This window comes from Pan paniscus, chromosome 14 (assembly GCF_029289425.2).
Source record: "Pan paniscus chromosome 14, NHGRI_mPanPan1-v2.0_pri, whole genome shotgun sequence".
NCBI lineage: Eukaryota > Metazoa > Chordata > Mammalia > Primates > Hominidae > Pan > Pan paniscus.
In genome coordinates this window covers 111,914,845-111,936,587 of record NC_073263.2, presented here as the reverse complement: position 1 = coordinate 111,936,587, position 21,743 = coordinate 111,914,845, and the positions used below count along the sequence as shown (strand labels likewise).

General features: G+C 44.6%; 1 protein-coding gene across 1 annotated transcript in view; it reads right to left on the bottom strand.

Moving 5' to 3' along the window:
• COL4A2 (collagen type IV alpha 2 chain) overlaps window positions 1-21,743 on the bottom strand; it is a 209,635-nt gene that overhangs the window by 73,224 nt on the left and 114,668 nt on the right. The window contains exons 5-15 of the mRNA XM_034936975.3: window positions 15,373-15,507; window positions 15,244-15,288; window positions 11,655-11,771; window positions 10,281-10,352; window positions 9,801-9,836; window positions 9,630-9,692; window positions 7,876-7,911; window positions 5,794-5,835; window positions 3,881-3,979; window positions 2,211-2,246; window positions 921-971 (exon numbers count right to left, since the gene is read on the bottom strand). Of these exons, the coding sequence (XP_034792866.1) occupies window positions 921-971; window positions 2,211-2,246; window positions 3,881-3,979; window positions 5,794-5,835; window positions 7,876-7,911; window positions 9,630-9,692; window positions 9,801-9,836; window positions 10,281-10,352; window positions 11,655-11,771; window positions 15,244-15,288; window positions 15,373-15,507 (732 nt within the window). The remainder of the gene's footprint in view (window positions 1-920; window positions 972-2,210; window positions 2,247-3,880; window positions 3,980-5,793; window positions 5,836-7,875; window positions 7,912-9,629; window positions 9,693-9,800; window positions 9,837-10,280; window positions 10,353-11,654; window positions 11,772-15,243; window positions 15,289-15,372; window positions 15,508-21,743) is intronic.

Below are 21,743 nucleotides of genomic sequence, written 5' to 3'. Positions count from 1 at the left end.
GGGGGGTGGGGGTGGGAAATAATGACGGATAAAAAGGCTCAAAGAAAGCAGAATCCATCCTAATCTCAAAGCTGCTTCACTATGGAAGACATCAGAGCCATCCCAAGACTCTCATTTCCTGAGGGAGATACATCATTTTAGCAATACTTTCATAACGTGCATCATTTCTACCACTTAAAGAAATACAGAGAAATTCACAAAGATAGTACAATAAAAAACTAAAAATATAAAAAGGCTTGTACTCTAATGTTCTACTGTGTCTCTCTATTCTTATTTTTGGAGAATGTAAAATATGATCTTTTGAGTGGTAGCAACTGCCAGATAGCCACCAAAATTCTGCTTTCTCTTCCTGGGCCCAGGGCTCTGACCACCTGTCCCAGCCCTCAGCTAGGTGTGGTCGTGGAGTGAGTGGGGTCAGTCCAGGCTGGGGCTCTGAAGGTGAGGTCTGTCTCTCAGGTGGCTGAATCACCGTGGACGGTGACCCCTTCCCGACCCTTACGACTAGGGACATTTTTGTTGGGCTCTTGGGACAGTCGGAAATCAATGTGTGTTTGAGATATTCTACATTTTTGGTTACTACAGACTAACTGAGCTGAACACACACAACCAAAAAGGTTTTGTGCGGTACTCTCGCCTCCTCCACGGGGAGGGCCGCGTCTGCACACCTGCTGCTGGGTGAAGAGGGTGTGTCAAGATGGTTCACGGATTGTAGCCAGTGCAGCCCCCAGGGCTAGATGTTCGTGCTGGGGGGCTGCTGTGTGTGTGTGTGGAGGGGGGGGGAGGGGGTGGGGAGTAATAATGGGAAATCTCTATACTTTCCGCTAAATTTTGCTGTGAATCTGAAACAGCTCCAAAAAGGAAAGCCTATTGAAAAAAACCAAACCAAACCGACAACTGCAGTTATAAAAGGCGTGGTTTACCCTCAGTCCAGGAAAGCCCATGATTCCTTCTTCTCCCTTCAAGGAAATGCCCTAGGAGAGAGCAGAGGGGGCGTAAGGAGCAACCCAGGGGCGGCCCCTCCAGCCGGCAGGGCCCACGTGTCATCCTCTGCTCCAGGACTCTGTGTTCTCAGCCCCGATGGTGTCCAGACCGCCTGGCGATGCTCAACTCAGGCGCAGTGCAGGGCACGGTCCTAGGAGACCCGCCAGCCTTCCCGGGCTGTCAGCCATCCAGGACTGCACGTGCCATGTCACGTGGTAAGCGACCGCGAGGGAGAGCTGGAGCTCTGAGGACAGGCAGTGACAGAGGGGACGGAGGGCAGAACCCGGTGGCGCCTGAGCGGAAGCCACGCCCCTCCGCCATCTTCATGCTCCCTTCCCAAACCTCAGAAGATGATTAGCCAGTGTTTATGATGCCAAGAGGAAGAAATTCTAGAACTGACTTCTTAAAATACAGTGTAAAAATGCAGGCTAATACTGTTCTGCTATGGACAAGGGGATGAGAGACTGGCGGTGTGCGGGCCCCGAGCGCACGGTGCACCCCGTCATGCCGGGCAGAGCGCACGGTGCACCCCGTCATGCCGGGCAGAGCGCACGGTGCACCCCGTCATGCCGGGCAGAGCGCACGGTGCACCCCGTCATGCCGGGCAGAGCGCACGGTGCACCCCGTCATGCCGGGCAGAGCGCACGGTGCACCCCGTCATGCCGGGCAGAGCGCACGGTGCACCCCGTCATGCCGGGCAGAGCGCACGGTGCACCCGTCATGCCGGGCAGAGCGCACGGTGCACCCCGTCATGCCCCGAGCGCATGGTGCACCCGTCATGCCGGGCAGAGCGCATGGTGCACCCGTCATGCCGGGCAGAGCGCATGGTGCACCCCGTCATGCCCCGAGCGCATGGTGCACCCGTCATGCCGGGCGGAGCGCACGGTGCACCCCGTCATGCCGGGCGGAGCGCACGGTGCACCCCGTCATGCCGGGCGGAGCGCACGGTGCACCCGTCATGCCGGGCAGAGCGCATGGTGCACCCCGTCATGCCCCGAGCGCATGGTGCACCCGTCATGCCGGGCAGAGCGCATGGTGCACCCGTCATGCCCCGAGCGCATGGTGCACCCGTCATGCCGGGCAGAGCGCATGGTGCACCCGTCATGCCGGGCAGAGCGCATGGTGCACCCCGCCATGCCGGGCAGAGCGCACGGTGCACCCGTCATGCCGGGCAGAGCGCCGACAGCCCAGGAGCCACGGGGAGGGGGCATGCTCATTACTCGACTTACTCTTATTCCTGGTTCCCCCTCACTGCCTTTTTCACCCTGTGAAGAACATGAAAAATAAGAAACGCTTATTAATTTGAGGATGGTAATGGGTAAAAATCAATCAGGGTTCATGACATGAGCTGAAAGTATTGAATCAATCCTCACACAATCATCATAAATTGATTACAACACATGACTCTTAAATTTTGCAGCTTCAAAATTCAAGAGAAAAGAGGTGTCATTTCTTCTAGATTTTCACAAGATAAATTAATTCCTGTATTCCTCTTGGTACAAGTGAAAGTCTGTCTTTCCTTCTCTCTGTTTTCCTTTATCCGCCACACAGTTCCAGGCAGATGTTTACATCCGTATGGTGGGAGAACGTGCCCAAGGAAAAGCCTTAATGAAAATACTCTTGGGAAGAAAACATTACTAGGAGGTCCTCTGAGGAAAAGAGACAATGGAACATATTGAAACTTGAAGCAAAAGTGGCTGTTGAAAGCCATGTCAATATCATAGATCAAAAACATGATCTACGTTTTTCCCATTTCTCTTCGTCTAAAATGGTGAAAGAAACAGCAATTGGCGGGTCCTTTGTCCCCGTCATTTCTGAGGGTACCTTGGATTCCTGCAGCACACAACTGCCCCTGCAGGTTGGCCATTCCCAGCCCCGGATCCCACCCTGGCCTGGGTTGTAGAAAAGGTGGGAAACTTGACTCGGAAGATTGGGCACCTCCACGTGGATCAAACCTGCTCTGGGCTCTAGTCCAGAAGCTGGACAGAGGCCCTTCCTGCCGTCTCCCAGGACATTTTTGTCAACGGTCACTCATAACTCGAGCCTCAGCCACCTGGGTTGATTTCCCCCACAAGGCAGTGGTCCTGCCTGCCAAATCCGCCCCAGGATGCAGGACCCAGGACACAGGACCCAAGCCCCACCCTGCTCAAGAGTTGGGAACCAGATTCTATTTGGAAAGTTAAGATCTCCCCGTTTGGGGTTTCTATTTTAGTTCCCAGATATTCTGCGTGCCCGACATGGTACTGAGTGTTTCACAGTCGCCTGCAACCTCCTCGTCAGCTCCAGGAGGTCAGTGTCACCATCCCCATTTGACAGGGGGAACAGGAAGCCCTAGAAAAGCTGTGGGACCTCCCTGAGTGGGTGGGTGGCACAGCAGCCTCCAAACGTAGAGAGAGTGGATGCGGCAATTCCTATTTCAGACTAAGAGCATGATTTCAATTAAGCAAAATGTTAATTGAATGATTCAGAAACTGTCAAAAACTGACTTTGAACCTCCAAAAAGGTGCTTCATGTCAGCAAAGAAGTAGGTGTTATTTTGCTGAACACATTTTGCTAGACAGTTCCATGATTCTGGCTTTGAATTACGGTATGACCATTAGCCTCCACCTACACTGAACGTAAGGATAGATATAAGTTTTTTTTAAAATGAATTCTCTTGTTGCTTCAGATTCATCAGAATTGAGATGATGGACTGACGACACGATCCCACTGTGAATCTAGTAACTGTCTGGAAGCGTTGAAAACATTCTGGGGGACCTGGTTATGTTTTCACGGGTAATGTGCCAAGTTGGTGGTGAGGCTTTTTCTACTTGGAATGTGGTTGAATACAATTGAAGAAATGTACTTTTACTCTCCTTTTTTTAGTTCAACTATGAAAAGAGTCAATTTTGCTCTTTACCTTGTACTGATCTGGGTGGAAGGTGACTCCCGTGGGTGCGATGATGGGGTGGAGGAGGTCTGATGGAATCCCGTTGGGTCCCGGCTGCCCTACGTCACCCTGCATATTGTTAAGCAAAAGCAGTTGTCTTTAAATCGAAAGGAAACTACAAAACTCGAATACAAATACAACCTGGCCAAAATACTGCAGTTTTAATGTTTGCATACTACTTACCATATGTATACCTATTTACAGTATAATAACCACAAAATAGAGTAATCCTAATGTAAGTTTTTTATATCTTCCTTTCATTAGCAATCATTTAGAATTTATGCATAAAAGCCATGTAGGTTGTTTACAATTCTGGACTGCATTTGTTTCTGTGGGGTTGTTTCCTTACAATGAATTTCTATATATGGGAATTATTAGGTATGAGGGCTAAATGTTTTTATGGTTTTTGACAGGTATTACTCTACTGGTTGCCAAGATGGGCACCGAGATAAAAGAAATGCTGAAGAAATGAAAGACTACTTCCCCAGCTAAAGATGTTTTTATATAATAAAAAAAATCTTAAATAACTATAATATCCCAAGATTGCTTTAATTTGCATTTTTATCATTAGCAGAAAACACTTTTTGATGTGGTGCACAGATGGTGAAACCGATCTATCTAGAACATTACTGGACAGTTATCCTTGCATAATATTCTGGGTTTACCTCCCAGAAACTGATTGACACAAAAGAACATCATTGTCTTTTCCTTTCTTTCCACATTAAACTGTATCATACAAGTCTGAGCCCAGATATCCCATAACATGGACAGCAGTAAATGGAGATGATGGGTCAGCTGCAGAAAGTGATACTCCATAGTGTACGCTGAGTGTCCACTAATAGAATATCTTAAAACACCCAAACTGTTTGTTCTCCTCCCTTGTACCTGTTGGGCCCCTGATGTTTTTTATTCATTATTTGCATAAGTCCTTTGTAGACTGTAGACTCTAACTTCATCTCCATTATATCTAACGGGACTATTCTCTTCTCCCACCAATGACTTCTTCCCAGATTTTTCTTGTTTTTATTTTATTATTTTGTTATATTTCATTGTATGGGGCTATAAATTTTTATGTGTTTGGATCTTCAATGTTTTTCTTTCTTTTTTTTCCCAGAAGCCCACTGCTTGCTAATTGTTCTTTTTTGACTTCTTCTATGGCATTAATGTAAAGAAGGAAGAGTTTCTTCTTCACACGTGAGCAGGACTTGATTCAACTTACTGTGTTGTTCCATCAAAAAGCAGAAGGGAAAACAAAATAGAAATGTTCCAATCATGAGGCCAAGGGTCAGGTCTACTTTACAGTGGGCTCACGGCTTTTGTGGTGAACGCAATGGGACTGTGTTGGTGAGGTTTTGCTTGCGGGGTGTGGCGCTGCGTTAAGCCTGTCGTGCACGTGATCTCACACGTTCCTCTCAAAGGCCATGAGGTCTTTGGATCTTAGCACTCTAAGGAAGGAGAAAAGCCACATGGTCCTTACGGCTGCCTTTGTGCCCTACCAGGGCTGGTCCCTGAGATGGCTCCATGTCAGCCTCTGGCTGTAGTCTCAGTCCCCTCCATCACCTCTGGGTTCCACACAGGAGAAGATGCACTCAGTGACATGTCCTCACCTCCACCTTCTGAAGATGAGCTGAGCTTATGTCTCTGTGTCAGAGTCTCGGCTAGCCTAGATGGTCTATGTTTACCGTCTTGTTGATGCAGAATTATCACTGGTATGTGGGTGACAACCTAGCACTTTGCAATGATTATTTCCCTATGCAAATGGTCTGTCTGCAGATCAACTCAAGGTAAAAGTTTTACAGCACAAAACTTAGTAATTAAAATGATTTATTTCCTGGCTGAGAAATGCTGCATGCCTCTGCTGGAATTGACCAGGCTTCCTTTACCTTTTCACCCTTAACTCCGTAGAAACCAAGTCCTCTGTTGCCCTGAAAAGATAAATAATTTCTGTAAGTTTTAAAAAGCCAATAATCAGAGAGAAATAAAATTATTTTTCTTAGAAAAAGAAACCCAAGGCCTATTTATCGGCAACTTTACTGAGCAACTATATTTGCATAATATTCTTGCTTTGCATTGTAGAAACTAATTGACAGTTTGTCATGTCGGTTGACCAAGGCCTCAGAGTGAATGAGTGGGAGCTGAGATTGGACCCCAGGTGGTGCTGGCCCTCGATCGTGAGTATATGGTCTCTGCAGACTGTAGTCTAAGAGCATGTCCCTGGGTTCTGGCCCCTGCAGATGGAAGAAGCAGCCCCATTTCACTCTCTGGACTCTGCATTTGAAGATCATGATTCGTCTTTTCTTCTGGCTCAGTATTCTCTCATTTTGGCAAAATAATCCTCATTTCATATAAACTTTACCTATCTTTTTAATAATCTTTGGAAATTTAAAATCAATCAGAATGTAATGATTTTAGGTGATTCTCTGGGCTTTATCCAAACTTTTTGTCTTCCTTTTTTACCTAAGAAGCAAAGCTAGGCCCAGTATCATAGTAAGGATTTAATAATTTCACGAACGCAGTAGCCACGTGTGGGAGGACTGACAACGCTGACCTCTAAGATTCGTGCATAGAAAAAGCAAGATGACAAATTTGTGCACATCACGGGCACTGTCCTCTTCTACTCCCAACAGCTTTGCTTCTTTCCCAGGGTTTCTGTGTGTTCCCACAGTGACAGCGGGGTCACATAAGCCCTATCTGATCTCTCTTTCTCTGCAGTCTACCGTCCGCCCCCTCCAATGTCCAGATATTTTCTGAAAATAAAAACAAAGCCTTCAATGAATTTTTGCCTTTTGCTTCTTCCCCACCTGGTGGGGAGCTGAAATCAAAGCACAGAAACGTGGCCAGGCTAGATTAGAATGCAATTTGTGCGAGTCCCCCACGGTCCCTCTCTGCCTCCTGAGCTGGTCGTCAAAGTCACCAGGAAGTGACTTGGTCAGGGGTGAGGAGGGCTGTTTATGTTTGCCGCAGCAAGGGGAGATCTGAGGCTCATGCCTGGGCTCAGGGCTTGGCTGCTGCCTCCTCAGCCCGGCCGCCTGGTCCTATTTCTGCTGCTCTTGGCCTGGGGCCCATCTCATCCTGCTCCAGGCTGCCAGGCGGTGGGGCGTCCAGCGCAAGCCCTCCAGCCAACCGGAAGCTGTGTCAGAGGGGACAGGAGCCTGGGGGCATGGGCGGTGGCAGCTGTGGTCACCAGGGGTCACAGCAATGGGCAGGCATGGCAATGTGTGGGCTTGGCACGTCCTCCATCGGGACACAGGGCAAGGGAGAGGTTCCTAGATGCTTCCCGTTGGCAGCCCAGCATTTCTGAATTATGTTGCATTTTGATCAAATACTTCCCTTGTCAACTGCATTCGTTTGTCTTGGACATTTATCCAGCTTTCTCAGATAATAAGGAACCCTAGTTCTGTCCTCCGAGTTTCTAACAAACCACCTACTTTGCTGTGTTCCAATCAACTTAATAACCTTTCTGGGATGAAAACAGTATACAGCTTTGGGCTCTAGCCTAACTTGATTATCACTGAATATATCCCTAGAGGCTGACATTAGACTCCTGTAGAACCTAATTCTAGCCAGATAAGAAGAATGACATTGGCCTCCCTACAACAGATAGAGTTACATTTTGTCCATTCTCGTAAATCAATGCATGTGAATAAATGTGAACTGTCCCTAAATTGTTCTAATCTTCGTTTCAATCAAATGTTCCTCAGTGTGGTTTTCATATAGCAACAGGCATGTGGTAATTAATTTGCAAACAACAAATCATTCCACCTGTTCACTTTTTCAATGTCCAGAGGCACCATGGATCTATCCTTGGAGTTTAACATTAAGTCTTAAAAACCTCCAAAACTGTTTTCATCATAATATAAACAATAAATAGTTGTCAACCAAGAAGTTTTATGGTAAAAAACAAACAAACCCACAAACACCTAAGTACCCCCTTCCCTCATCCTCACCCCCCAAAACCAACTTACTTGCTGTCCTTTTGGTCCAGGGGGTCCGGGTGGTCCCTGTACAAATACAAAGAAATGTGTAAATGGTTTTCTTTACCCCAGGACCCAGAAAACATCTGGTGGAAAGCTCTGGGAAAGCCATTGACTGTATATTTAGGACACAGTGTAGCATGCATGGAGGTTTCTGATGCATTTGGCTTGGCAGAGATGACATGCTGGGGGAGAGGGACTCGGGTCAGCTCCAGTTCTCAGAATCTGCCGGCTGTCTACGGACAGCTGTTTCTGCTTTGCTTTTGTGTGTTTGGGCTTTTGACTTCACCCATGTCCTCTCTGTGTTTGTTCTGATCCCTTTGCAAGGTCCCAGGCCCTGTGACTGCAGCGACAGCTTCCCTGACTTCCTCTGGGAGTCCCCACGAGACTCCATGCAGGACTTCTTCCTGGTAGCTTGGCCAACTTTCATGGACAGAATGAATCTACAAGCTGGCACTGCAGAGCGGAAAGTCCATCTGCAGTATCATGGTGTGTCTTTCTGCAGAGCATTCGGTGTCAACACTGTGCTTAGGATTAAAGCATTTCAGATGCAGGGGAAGAGTGTTTAAGTACAAATAAGCGGATACAAAGGAGTGGATAGGGAGGGGGTTGTGGATGATTGCATGGCTCATGTGAAGAACCAAAAGCTGTCAGAGCAGCTAAGGACCTAGCAAGTAAAATCTGTTGTGCCGGACTTCTCCGAGCGGTGCATTTAAAGTATGAAACCCAACCATGTGGCATGTGTGCTGTGACTAAGCCAACAACCCTATGGAGTGAAACAGCAACGGCGTCTCGTATGATCCTGATTTCAGCCACCTTGACCAGGTCTTTCACAGACGGGGCTACTTGCAAGAATGACTTTCACAGCACCGGGGAAATTTGCTTTGTAGAAACAAAATCTATTATTATTATTGTAATTTATTATAATCTGAAGAGAATTATGAGTACCCCCCAACTGTTAGTTTGACTGAGTCTCCCCAAACATATATGACTTCATTTTTTTCTCAGTATCTGTCAAGGAACTGGTGTTAGTGTCCCTTGATAGCTTGTCTCAGTCTTGAGCAATGGCTTCCTGTGAGAAGATCTCTCTCACCTGCAGCCCAAATTGCTCCTTGTATAAGTTAAGGCCTATTTATCTGATTACTAACATATGTGGGGAATGAGCGAGTCAGGAGCTCTTGCAGTGGCCAATCCACCTTCCAGGTCATTGTGCAGTGGTGGGAGTGGCCAGAGAGCTACACAAGCCTTAGCAAGTGCCTTTTTCTGCTCTTCCCTACTTGCAATGAGCCCTCTAGGGCCATTTTGTTAAACAATGGCCAATATCTCACCTGCTGTAATGAGCCCAGGTGTGATATGCCTGCTAGCATGGGCGTGGCACAGGCAGACCCCATTTCCTCCTTATGAACCTGTGGGACTTTGGTTTGCCTTGCCGAGGGATGATGGGCTGTTTGTCACTGGGTAGGTATGGGGTGGGGATGGAAGGGCACCCTGCTGGGACCAAGTCAAAATTTGACATAACTGGCAGAGAGCTGGTGACCATAATTTTAAGCCCTTATTCTTCAACCTTAACAGCAGCAAAATGTGTGCAAGGAATGGTCCGTTTTGTCTTGGTGTTCTCTGCTACGCCTATAAGCATCATAGTTGTTCTTAAAGCTCTCATCTGGAGTCAACGATTGAAGAAGTGGCATCTGGAAGGGATGACCGGACGATGGTCCTAGAGTGGGCACCTGTGTCCAGGTACTTACTGGTCTCCCTGGAGCTCCAACTGGACCCATCTGTCCCACATGCCCAGGGCGGCCGGGAGGTCCCTATGGATAGGCAGCGGGAGAATGTTTTTAAGAGAGGTAAACTGGTACTTGGAGTTCTGAAGCTCTTAAACTTTTGTTTGGAATATCGTCTGATAAAAATAAACTTACCTGGAAACCGACCAATCCAGGCTCTCCAGGTTCACCCTAATGGAGAAGAAATAATTTTAAGAGTGATACCTTTTAACCATCTTTAGATTTAGTTACCTTTTATTGCAGAGTTGGAAATAAGCATATCAAACAGATCAGCCCTATGAGGACCTAGTAATGTTAATTTACTAATATTAATTTTTACTAATATTGTTATTTAGTCAGAATATATTTTAGTAATATTAATATTTACTAATATTAACTACAAGTACTAATTTGGCTTGGAGTATTGTGAATATGGGAAAGAGATAAACACACAATTAAAAATAAGATTGAAAACATCCTGATCGGAAGTAAGATGACTTTTAGATTATGCCGCCATTCTAGGCATGCCTTCAGTACATTCATTCTTATATGCAAAGTTCACTTGGCAATTAACTTCGTTAGTTGAGAATTTACACCGGGTCCCTTCATTACCCCTCCCATCTCTTGCAAACGTACCCGATATCTGTCGCGTTCCTCTTTAGGCAGTGCATAAGGCTCACCTTTCTGCCCTTTTGGTCCTTGGGGCCCCTAATTAGCAGATATATTGTAAAAAGAAAAAACAATAAAAAGAGTCCATTAACATTCGGTGCAGCTATGGTAATTTGGATGATTGAACATTGACTTGTAGGCAAGGTCTAGTTGTTCTTAAGGCTGACGGGGGTTATTCTGAACACCAACCCCATATTCAGCAACAAGGGTGAGACCTTTAATTTCCTATTGACCCAATCATATCTTTCCTAGAGTTAAAATAGAAATACTTTAGGATTTAAATCATTTTCAAAACCCAAATGAATGCTCTGTCAACCAACCCTCTAGTATGCCAATGTTATTTTTATTTCTGATAATACTATTATGTGCTTTCTTTGGCATTAGTGTACTGAACATATTAACACAAGCACCCATTTGCAGAATAGATACTGGGTCATTCTTTAAAATTGGAATTGTGTCAAATATAAACAGTAGGTATATACATAATACATATGTGCATGTGTAAATATCTTTCAACATCTACTATAAGAATCACTTAAAGTAATAGATATGTTTCTTGATAATGAAATTGATGATATATAGAGTAGAAGATGATGTAGTTTATTGAAAAATTGAACCACATAAAACAGAAACAGCCGAGGAAAGGGGAACTAGCAGGTGGAGGTGGAACTGAGTAGGAGGAGAACTCCATTTGCTTCAGGTGAAAACGTGATGAAGGTGATTAATGACTGTTCTTCCCTCCCCACTTTAAAGTTTTTGTTTTTAAATAAAAAGTCTCACCAAACAAAATTTTAGTCTAACCCTGAATTTGCAAGATTTTCTTGGAAATAAGGTAGCAACATACTACTGAAGACACATTTCAGGATGTTTTACCAAGACCTTAAAAAATAAATGAGGCCACAAAACAGATGATTATATAAAAGTTCCTCTATTAAAAAACAAACTCCTGCATTGTATCTGCTGGAGAATAACTGCACTCCCACGTCACAAAGTATTTCATAATCTGATAAAGATGGTGATGGACAAAATTTTGTCAAGGTTTCAGCTTTTTAATTTGCGTTTACGATTCCACTATTACGCATGAGAATTTGGGAGAAAATGAAGTGACACTTGGGAGACTGAGATTGAACAACATCAACCACAACAATGATTTTCTATCTAACATTTAAAGAATACGAAAAATGAAGTTACTTGAATCCAGAAACGTCATGTCTTGGGCGTCAACATATAGTTATGCTTCCGTTCTGGCCACAATGAGCGGGAGGCTCCCCCAGGTTATAAAGGCAGGGCTTAGCAGGGGTCTGCCCATCCCTGGAGCACAGGTGCTGTGGGGATACTCACGGGAGGCCCGGTGAACCCCTCAGAGCCGGGGGGCCCCTGTGGACCTGAGTCTCCCTGGGTTCCGTTGCAGCCATCGTAGCCGGGCCTTCCCCTGGGCCCACCTTGCCCCGGGTGTCCCTGGGAAAGAGAGCAGTGAGAGAATCAGCCAACCAGCAGGCTTCTAGTTGTCATGTAACTGTGAGATAAAACAGTCTTATATTCTCATAAGCCATGTTCCCGGCATGAATCCAAGGAAAAGACACCTCAAAAGTGAACAAATGAATGAATGAAAGATTAAATAAGTGAAGGCATAAGGTATCGTTCTAAGCAGGGAAAAGATTTTGAAGCAAAGTTCTGCTTCACCTGGGCTTGGGTAAGAAGTACACTGTCGGGATTTCTTCTGTCTTACTAGTTGAGTGACTGTCTATTAGCAGGGACAAGTAAAATTACATTTCAAAAATTCTAGGAAAGATTTTAGAAGCAGCTACCTCCTTCTCAGGGATAACAGGAAGGTCCTTATCCCTGTAGAAAACAAGTAAAGGTACATTTTAAAAATTCTAGGAAAGATTTTAGAAGCAGCTACCTCCTTCTCAGGGAAAACAGGGAGGTCCTTATCAGTTGTACCCAACTGCATTTTAGATAGTGAGTTTCACAGATCCACATCCTAAACAGAGAAGACACACCCACAACGTGATTTTATCAATGGCCTTGCCATGTTTAAAAGAGCCGATTGCCTCTTGTTTGCTTTCTTGGGAAACATGATCTTTTAGATTTTAAACATGAATATAAAGCAAGTCAGGTTTTCTGAAATGTCTGGGGGTGGGGAAAGGCAACACAGCCAAGTGTCTGCAATGACTAGAGGGACTCAGGCTAAATTTGTGGGCATCTTCACTGCGTTAAGCTGGTTCCAGGAGACACACAGGGGCTGGGTTAATAATCTATAATTTATGTAGTACCTGGCCACAGCCTGTTTTGCTGTTTCTTTAAACAATAGATATTTAGCTATATGCTTTGTTATTGTGTAGTTACTTTTAAACTTTAGTTTTCTTGATAATAAACCAAACATATATTCCAGAGTGATTTTTGAGAGCATTGGGATGTCTTTTACAGTTACTTTGAGAAATTTGGAAAATTTCAAGATAAAGAAACAAACTTGGCTGGGCGCAGTGGCTCATACCTGTAATCCCAGCACTTTGGGAGGCTGAGGCAGGTGGATCACTTGAGGCCAGGAGTTCGAGACCAGCCTGGCCAACATGGTGAAACCCTGTCTCTACTAAAAATACAAAAATTAGCCAGACATGGTGGCAGGCACCTGTAATCCCAGCTACTCGGGAGGATAAGCCATGAGAATTGCTTGAGCACAGGTGGCAGAGGTTGCAGTGAGCTAAGATCGCACCACTGCACTCTAGCCTGGGCAAACAAGACTCTGTCTCAAAACAAAACAACACAAAACAAACAAACCTCAAAACCCCCACACAACAAATCCTACATATAGTTCTCCGTAACCTGAATGATATTAAGAAATAAAATAAAAAAGTAGAACTTTTATTTGCACATTTCTTTGCTTCAGATGTCCACAGCCATTGGTTGAACTGGTGCCGTCAGATGAGAGATCCGACAGGCTTCAGTCAAACTCTCTGGTGAGCCAGAGGAATCCCCGTTTGTTGGCAGCTTCTCGATCTGTTTGCAGAGCTGGCACTCTAGTGGCCTTTCAAATAAAGACATAAGGGGCCCTTGCACTTCAGCTTGAGAAAACAGCTCTCCACATGTTCTGCTCCAGATTTTTAGTATTCTGTGATGCTTTTGCTTAAAATGAACTGTAATGTTTAAATTTTTCTCTATTATTTGTCTGCCGTTGGTCTTTCTTACTTGCTTAGAACTGATCTAAGTTATTTGAAATTGCATGTCAATCTAATCTGAGTCTGAAATTGTGCTTCAAAGAAAAATTTCAGTTATATTGAGCTAAATGTCTGTCTCTGCTCAGCATCAAATTAGATACACTGCTATATGAGACCACTCCTCTAAGATTTTACTGCATATCGCTTCTTATATATAACTTCTAATCAGCTAAAATGATCCAGGTCCCTCAAACGCTACATTTGTTAACTGATTACTTACGGCAGGTGATATTTATGTTAACTTAATTTGTAGTATCAGAGTTCTGCGGTTAAGAGACTGGATCCTTTGAGCAGCAGGTTCCGTAGAAAATGGTCTTCACCTGCTCACTACAATCATTCCTCCAAATTATGATTACTTCCTCCCTAGTTTGTGAGACATTTGCCTCTGATATTAAGTGAGTGTAAAGTGGAAACATGAAGGAAACTTGGTACAGATGAGTTGCAATTGCTTTCCATAATGTCATTCCATTTTAACTCAGATTTCAGCTGGAGACAAAACTGAAAGACACTCCAAAGAGTTCAAAAGAGTAGTTTAAAAACGGGTGATTTAGATTCAGGCCATTGGTATGAAAATACTTTCCTAATTTGTTTAATCTTTGGGTTGTGCAGATTCTTCATTTCTGTCCATTTCTCAAGATTCTGACTGACGTGAACATTATTTCCGTATTTGTTCAGGGCCGTGTGGTGAACCCAAGTGCCTGTTTGAGCCTACCATTCAGGTAGCCCCGAGATCACTGGCTTGCAGCTCTTGTCTTCGCAAATGTGACTTCCTTTATTTTGCCCTGACTGTCTCCTTCTGCTCTGCAGATGTCTCCTCGACGGTAGGACTAAAGATCTCATGGAAACGCATGAGTTCTCTGGCACTGCCCTCCACTCACTCATTCCTTCCTTCTCTTCTGCAAGGCATGGCCCTACTCGTGCAGCCTGGGAACGGAGTCTCTCTCCCTGTGCGTGTGCGTGTGTGGTGATACAGAACCTGCCTCTGCAGGACACGGGCACACACATCTGTGTGTATGTGTGAGGTTTGTGAAGCAGATGTCTCAGAACCACAGCAGTAGCCGGATGGGAGGTGGGTCAGAACGTGCGATAAACACATTGATCCCTGAGGTCAGGTCTGGCCAGGAAGCCAACCCTGGGAAATCTGCTCGTGGGTCCCTGTGAAGAAGGCTGTGAGTCAGGCTGTTTTGTTTATTTTTTTATGCCACAAGAAGTAAAGTAAACTAGGTTATAAAAACACATTTTATTGCATTTTGAGATTTTTCTCATGAACAAACCATGCCTTTTGTTTTTCGTTTTATGTGAGGTTGCTGTAAAGAACTTGAGAAGCTGCACAAATGCTCAGCAGGGCTTCATTCTGCCCATGCTCTTGGCTGAACGACTTTATATGCAGGTTGCTCTATAGTTCGAACGAGATCACAAGACTGGCTCTTTAGGGTGAGTATCTGGATAGCACTCTAGCTTTTTATTACCAAACAATGTGCAGTTTAGCAAAGTCGTCTCAATTCTGAAGCCAAGTCTATAAGGACGTTTACAAAGCAAACAATTTGTTCACTGTCTGACTGAATTCCGCGGGGAGAATACGCACGTATAGTCCCCACGTTTTATGTTATAAACAAAAAAGGAGGTCTCATTCAAAATGTTTCTTTAAGTCACAAATGTATTGCCTAGAATGCACGCAATGTTTTAAAATTCCAGTCTTCCATAAAACTTACAGGAATTCCATCGGCACCAGGGAATCCAGAAACGCCTCTTGCTCCCTATGAAGAAAGCAAATGCAATTAACCAAGGCTGAGATACCCGCCACCCTCATGAGGCCAGGGGAATACAACAGCGGTGCGTACCACGTCGCCCTTGGGTCCTGTTATTCCGGGGGCTCCCCTTTCACCCTTGTCTCCTTTGCGTCCCTGCAGTCCTGGGAATCCTTGTAATCCTGGTGGCCCATTGTACCCCTGGGGGCCCACTGGCCCAGGCTGACCCTGTGGGAACAACGTAGGTTCAATTTCCACAATTAATCACAATAAATACTCATGATCAGTTACGGTTACTTTCAAAACTATATATTTTTTTGTTTTTAAAGAGCTATAATCTACAGGGAACATTATATGTAAACTATCATCTACTGCCATGATAGCTAACAAAAGAAGTCATAGAGTTTAAGAAGAGAAAATATGGAATGTGAGAAAAAAATTATCCTAAATTACTAAAGTCATGTCATTGTGAAATGATAATACTGGGTTGGGATGAAAGAATTAACTTACTTGGGTTCTTTTTAAGGTCATTTCAGTATAAAAAATTTTCCAAATGAATTTCTACAATTTTATCTCTATTTTCCTCAATATAATGCATCCAGTAAGTGTGGAAATGTGTATTGCACTCAAATATCAAAAAGACCCTCAGATGTTTAAGTGGTTAATCTCTCCTTTTGTTCACATAGAGGAAAAAAAAAGAGCTTCTGAAACATATAAAAATGTTTGTCCACACTAAATAGGATAGCTGTTATTAAAAAAAGTTATAAGTATTGGTGAGGATGTGGAGAAATCAGAATCTCCGTGCGCTGCTGGTGGGCATGTGAAATGGTGCAGCTGCTTTGGAAAACACTCTGGCGGCTCCTTAACACATTAAAAAAAGAGAATCACTACGGGATCCCGCGATTCCACTTCTGGGCATACAGAAAGCAGGGGCTAGCTTTGGTACACTTACACGCACGGCAGCGTGATTCACAATAGCCAAAAGGTGGAAACCACTCAAGTGTCCAACAATGGGTAGACACCCACACAATGGAATAGGACTCAGCCTTTAAAGAGGAAGGAAGCAGTCCCTAGGCTGTGACACGGAAGAACCTTGAGGACTCTGTGCTGAGTGAAATGAGCCAGTCACAAAACGACAACTCCTGTATAGAGGCCCCTTATATGCAGTCCCTAGCACGCTCAAATCCATGGAGACAGACAGTAGAATGAGGGCTGCCAGGGGCCGGGCAGAGAGGGACAGGGGGAGGCAGTGTTTCATGGGGACAGAGCCTCGGTTTGGGAAGATGAGAAAGTTCTGGAGATGGATTGGTGGTGAAGGTTGCGCAACAACGTGAAAGAACTTAATGCCACTGAATCAGACATGCCAATATGACTCAAAAGGTAATTTCGATGTTATGCATTTGTTTTATTTTATTAGTACCCTGGAACTTAATACAATAAAGTATCAACCCATCACCTAGGTGTTAAGCCCAGCACATATTTGCTATTTGTCCTGATGCTCTCCCTCCCCCCACAGGCCCCGGCCCCCCACCCGCCCACAGGCCCCGGGTATGTTGTTTCCCTCCCTGTGTCCATGTGTTCACATTGTTCAGCTCCCCCTCACTCATAAGCGAGGACATATGCATATTTTTAATACAACAAAAATTTTAAAATGTTACATTAAAAAAATTAAAAATAAATTTACCACAATAAAAATGTTTTAAAAATGAGAAAGGAGGGGAGGGGAAGTTCTATCTCTCCTATGGCTGGAACTAACTATTGTATTATAGTTATATTTTAACATTTCACAGGCTAGCCCAAACTTAAAAAAATGTGCGTCCTAATTTCCTCTTGAGACGAATGAGTCCGCTGTTGATTCATCACACGGCACCTTTACTTGCCAAGCCCCATTTGCTGTGAAATGTCAAATTCCTGTCTTGCCCTGAGATTGAGGGGGAACTTGAGCCATTTTTCTAGGCTTTTCTTCTGTTGCCTCTAGGTAACTTCCTACGTAAACTGTTCAGCTGAGACGTGTCTGTCTTCACAGAATGTTCATAATGCCATTCTCAGCAATCCACACAGTGAATTGAAATGGGAATTTAAAAACGCAGCCCAGGGTACAGTGTTAATGTCACTGAGGCAGTAGCATGGAGGGGTGTGGGGAGATCTCACCTCCAAATTCATTACTGTTCCTAACTGGCAATTCCTTGAGATGTTAGGCCCCAGGCATCAGGGGAAGTAGTTAAGATGACTTTTTGGGGTGGAAGCTATCCACGCAGATTAAGGCTGTGGATGGAAGATGATGTATCCCGAATCTTGGGACCCCTGTCCCCTCAAACCAAGGGGAGCTGGGAAATCTCCCTCAGGGTAACCTGGTCTGGACCAAAGTCAGAGTTCTAGAGACAGTGGGTTCTCCTCTGCCGTCCACGTGTCCCAGAGGGGTCCTGTCAATGCCACATCAGTACTCACCTCGGGCAGCCTAATCTCAGGCCTCCTAAGTCATGGTGAAGCTTGTGCACTTTAGTGTCTTTGGAGAACATTCTACAATAGAAGCTATTGCCACTGTGTTTCTACCTAGGCGAGGAGACTCATGGAAGACGGGTGGCCCTGGCCCTGGACGCATGATATCCCAGACTCATTCTATCTCCAATGCTTAGTGGTTTCCTACACGACATTTGTTGTTAAGTTTGGGAACAAACTATGTTTTGATTCCGACTTTTGTGGATCCTTCCCAGTGGTGCTCAATTTTGTTTAGTTTGTGGCTATGCTAGACTATAACCTTCTTAAGATTACATACCATGCCACGAAACTCTACGCTCCCCTCACTATGTTGAGGCCTGCGGTTTGTTAGTGTCTGCCGGCTGTCTTCTGGGGGATAAAACGTTTCTTATCAGGACTGTCTCTTTATTGCCCATAAACTACATATCTATCCAGTGGGATTATTATTATTTTTTAGCCAACCAAACAAGCAGCAGTGACCAGTGGGATTATTTCATACAGTCAACTCAAAGGGAACATCTGCTACTAACCAAAATGGAAATATGCACGTCTTATTGATGAAAACCACATTCTTATCTGCATTCGTCAACCCTTCCTCAATTCCCTTTGATGGGGGAAAGTGGCTAACCACATCATGTACTCATTTTCCTTTCACTGTCAGTAAACCCCTTTCTCATCTTTATTTCTTGGTTAGGGAGTCTGACTTTGGAATGAAAAACTCTAGTCTTTCCTTTCCTGGAGTATGCTGTAAACTTTTCTTTTTACTGAAGTGAAATTCACACAGCATAAAGCTAACCATTTTAAAGGATACAACTCGGTGCCTTTCAGTGCATTCACCATGTTGTGTGACCACCACCTCTATCTAGTTCCCAAACATTTTCCTCACCCCAAAAGGAAGCCCCAAGCCCATTAATCAATCACTCCCCATTCCCTTTCCTCCCAGCCCCTGGCAACCACCACTCTGCTTTCTGTCTCTACAGATTTACCAATAAATAGAATCAGTCATACGATGTGTGACCTTTTGTGTCTGGCTTCTTTTAGTGATCATGTTTTTGGGGTTCATTACCTCATTCACTGATGGCTGAATAATATTCCACTGTACGGATAGACCACAATGGGTTCATTCATTTGTTCATGGACATCTGGGGTGTCTCTACCTTTTGGCTACTGTGGATAGTGCTGCTGTGAATATGTGTGTGTGAGTGACTAGTTGAGTCTCTGTTCTGAATTCTTTTGGGTGTGTTCCTAGGAGTGGAATTGCTAAATAGTGCTGCTATAAATATGTGTGCACGAGTATCACATATTTGAGGTATTGCTAAATTTCTTTTTCCACACTGACTGCACCCTTTTACATTCCCACCAGCAATGCACAAAGGTTCCAATTCCTCTGTATCCTCACCAATACTTGTGATTTTCCATTTTTTGGGCTATAGCCATTCTAGTAAGTGTCAAGATGGCATCACTTCTAAACAGTCCATCCTGAGCTTCTGATGAGATGGAACATTTCACAGAATTCCATCCAGCTTCCCCGCTGAGAGAGGGCCAGGAAGAGCCTGGGCAGAATGTGAGTTAGACCTTAGTCCTCCCAGATGGAGCCCTCTCCGCTGTGCACAATGTAAAGCCTGCCTTGCTGGGATTAAATGGACATTTACAGCATGGCCCGAGGAGGCCACGCTTTGGTCATCAGGATGGAGCTTCTCCCCAGGATTTCCTGCCCACTAAGGAAGTGTGGTGCATCTATAAAGAGCAGCTGGGAGGACCAGGTACATGCCAAGGGTTTTCCTCTGTGCTAATCATCGTCCTTATCAACTTCCATCCTCAGTCAAAAAGTCCCGACAGGAACAGTTATTTTCATCTCTTTCTTTCCTTTTGTGATAAGTGACATTAAAAATAAAAATTACTCCCAGAAAGTGAAGAGTCTAGTTTAAATGTCTTTGCATAAATCTCAAAAGCTCCTAAATTTCTAAAGCTCCTAATATTCCTCCAACATCCTTGAGAAAAATATTTCCACAAAGTACTTCTCAGAAGCCAGCAGACGCTGTGGACAGGAGTGGTAATGTCGTGTCCCCTGCCCCCCGCCCTGCTCCCACCACCAGACCATGTAGAGGTACTACTTCCTAAGAAACAGGATAATGAACAGTATCGTTTAACTGTTTGTGTCTTTTGAGATGATGCGTTGTTACAAGTTTTAAACATGGTTTCTCTCATTTTGTCCCCATGGCAACTACATGCGGTGACACGAACTCCAGTGGAGAGGAGAGAGGATGGGGGCTCAGACGGGACCAGTGTCAGGGCTGGCCGGGGTGCACTCAGATCTGGGGAGCTGGCTGACTCCACCAGGCCCTTACTGCTCCAAGGGAGGTCTGTGTCAGCATCACCCGGGGGCTTGCTATAAATGCAGAGTCTCAGGCCTGGCCCCAGAACTCCTGAATCTGCATTTGAACTGATCCCCAGGATACTCCTTGGTACATAACAGTTTGAGAACCAATGCACGAGACCACCATAACCCCCATCCTGGCATTCCTGAGGGAAGAGATAGGTGACTTTCAATAAGAAAAACCTCTTAAGCATGGAGTTGGGGCTCAGTAGAAAGGTCTGGCTTACTCGGTCATGCAGAGGAACATAAGAGTATTTATGTGGGTTAAATATTATTTCTAATTCAATCAGTCTTGGCCTTATACTTCAGTGATATCTACAAGACAGACTCCATTTTGACTATCGTGAGGACGGGGCGCGGGGTTTGCCCATTGTTTTCCCTCTCTGAAGTCATGGCTGGTGCGCACATGGGCTATCCAGGCTGGTTTTGGAAGCTGCAGTCTGAAAAGGCAGCAAATCCAGACTTGAACCCACATTACTCAAATACCACGACCGTGGAGAGAATGCGCTCAGGGTCCCGACACTCCTGCATTCATCAATTGGGGAATTTCACTTCTGAGAAAAGAGGCAAAAGATGATCAGATACGGGCACATGCAGTGTAGCCCTACAGCTTCAGACTTAAACAAAGGTGGACAGATGGATGACGCATCAGGGCCCCACATCACACAACCCTGTGGTTTCCATTCATTGTTCATTAACCTTAAAATATTCCCTGGGTAAGGGAGTAGAAAGAGTTTCATTTATCAGAGAAGGATAAAAACAGTGTTGCCCAGGATAAAACTGGCTTCACTACACATCAGGATTTTTAATCTACAGTACAGTATTTTACTGGTAGAATAAGAATGAGCTTTTCATGACTTACCAGCCGAAATCTGAATAGTAGGAAATCCCTTCTCCTTCCTAAGCGGACTCTTCCTGTCTCACCTTTTATGGGCACTGGCGCCCGGCAGACGCCCATATCCTCTCCATTCCCCAGGGCGGACCCTCCCTCCCTTCCGCAGTGTGTTCCAGACCTTCAAGGCCTGTCCAAGGCTGCAATTCCTGGTGATCCTCCGGGGATTCCAACCTAAGTCCTAGTTAATTTCTGTGAGCTCTTTGCCACACATTTCAAATATGTAAAATGTCCCAAAAGGCGGAAAGGACTACTTTTTAGGCTCTAGAAAAATAATTCCACCAGCCAAAATTTAGAAATATTCGTTGTTCTTCAGGATGGTCAGTTAGCATTTCTGAGCAATTTTTAGACTACCCTGGCAAGATGAAATTAGTAGCACGTTCCAAGGTAACAATAATGTAAAGGCTAGTATTTGTACAGTATATTACACAGATAACTATCAGCAGCCTATTCCATGCAACACAGAGCTGAGGTTAAGTTGGACACTTTCTATCTCTGTCTCCTTATTTAGTATATAAAACATTTGTCCCACCCCTGGGTACTATTCTTTATTAAGAATTTCAGTTATATGAGGTAGAACTATATGGACCCTTGGAATTTCCGCCCTCCAAAATTATGTGATGCAGACTGTGGCGTTAATGTCAATACAAAGTAAGTAACATCCACATGTAAAGAAACACACCTTCACCTTTATGTCACTTGATATATAGACATTTA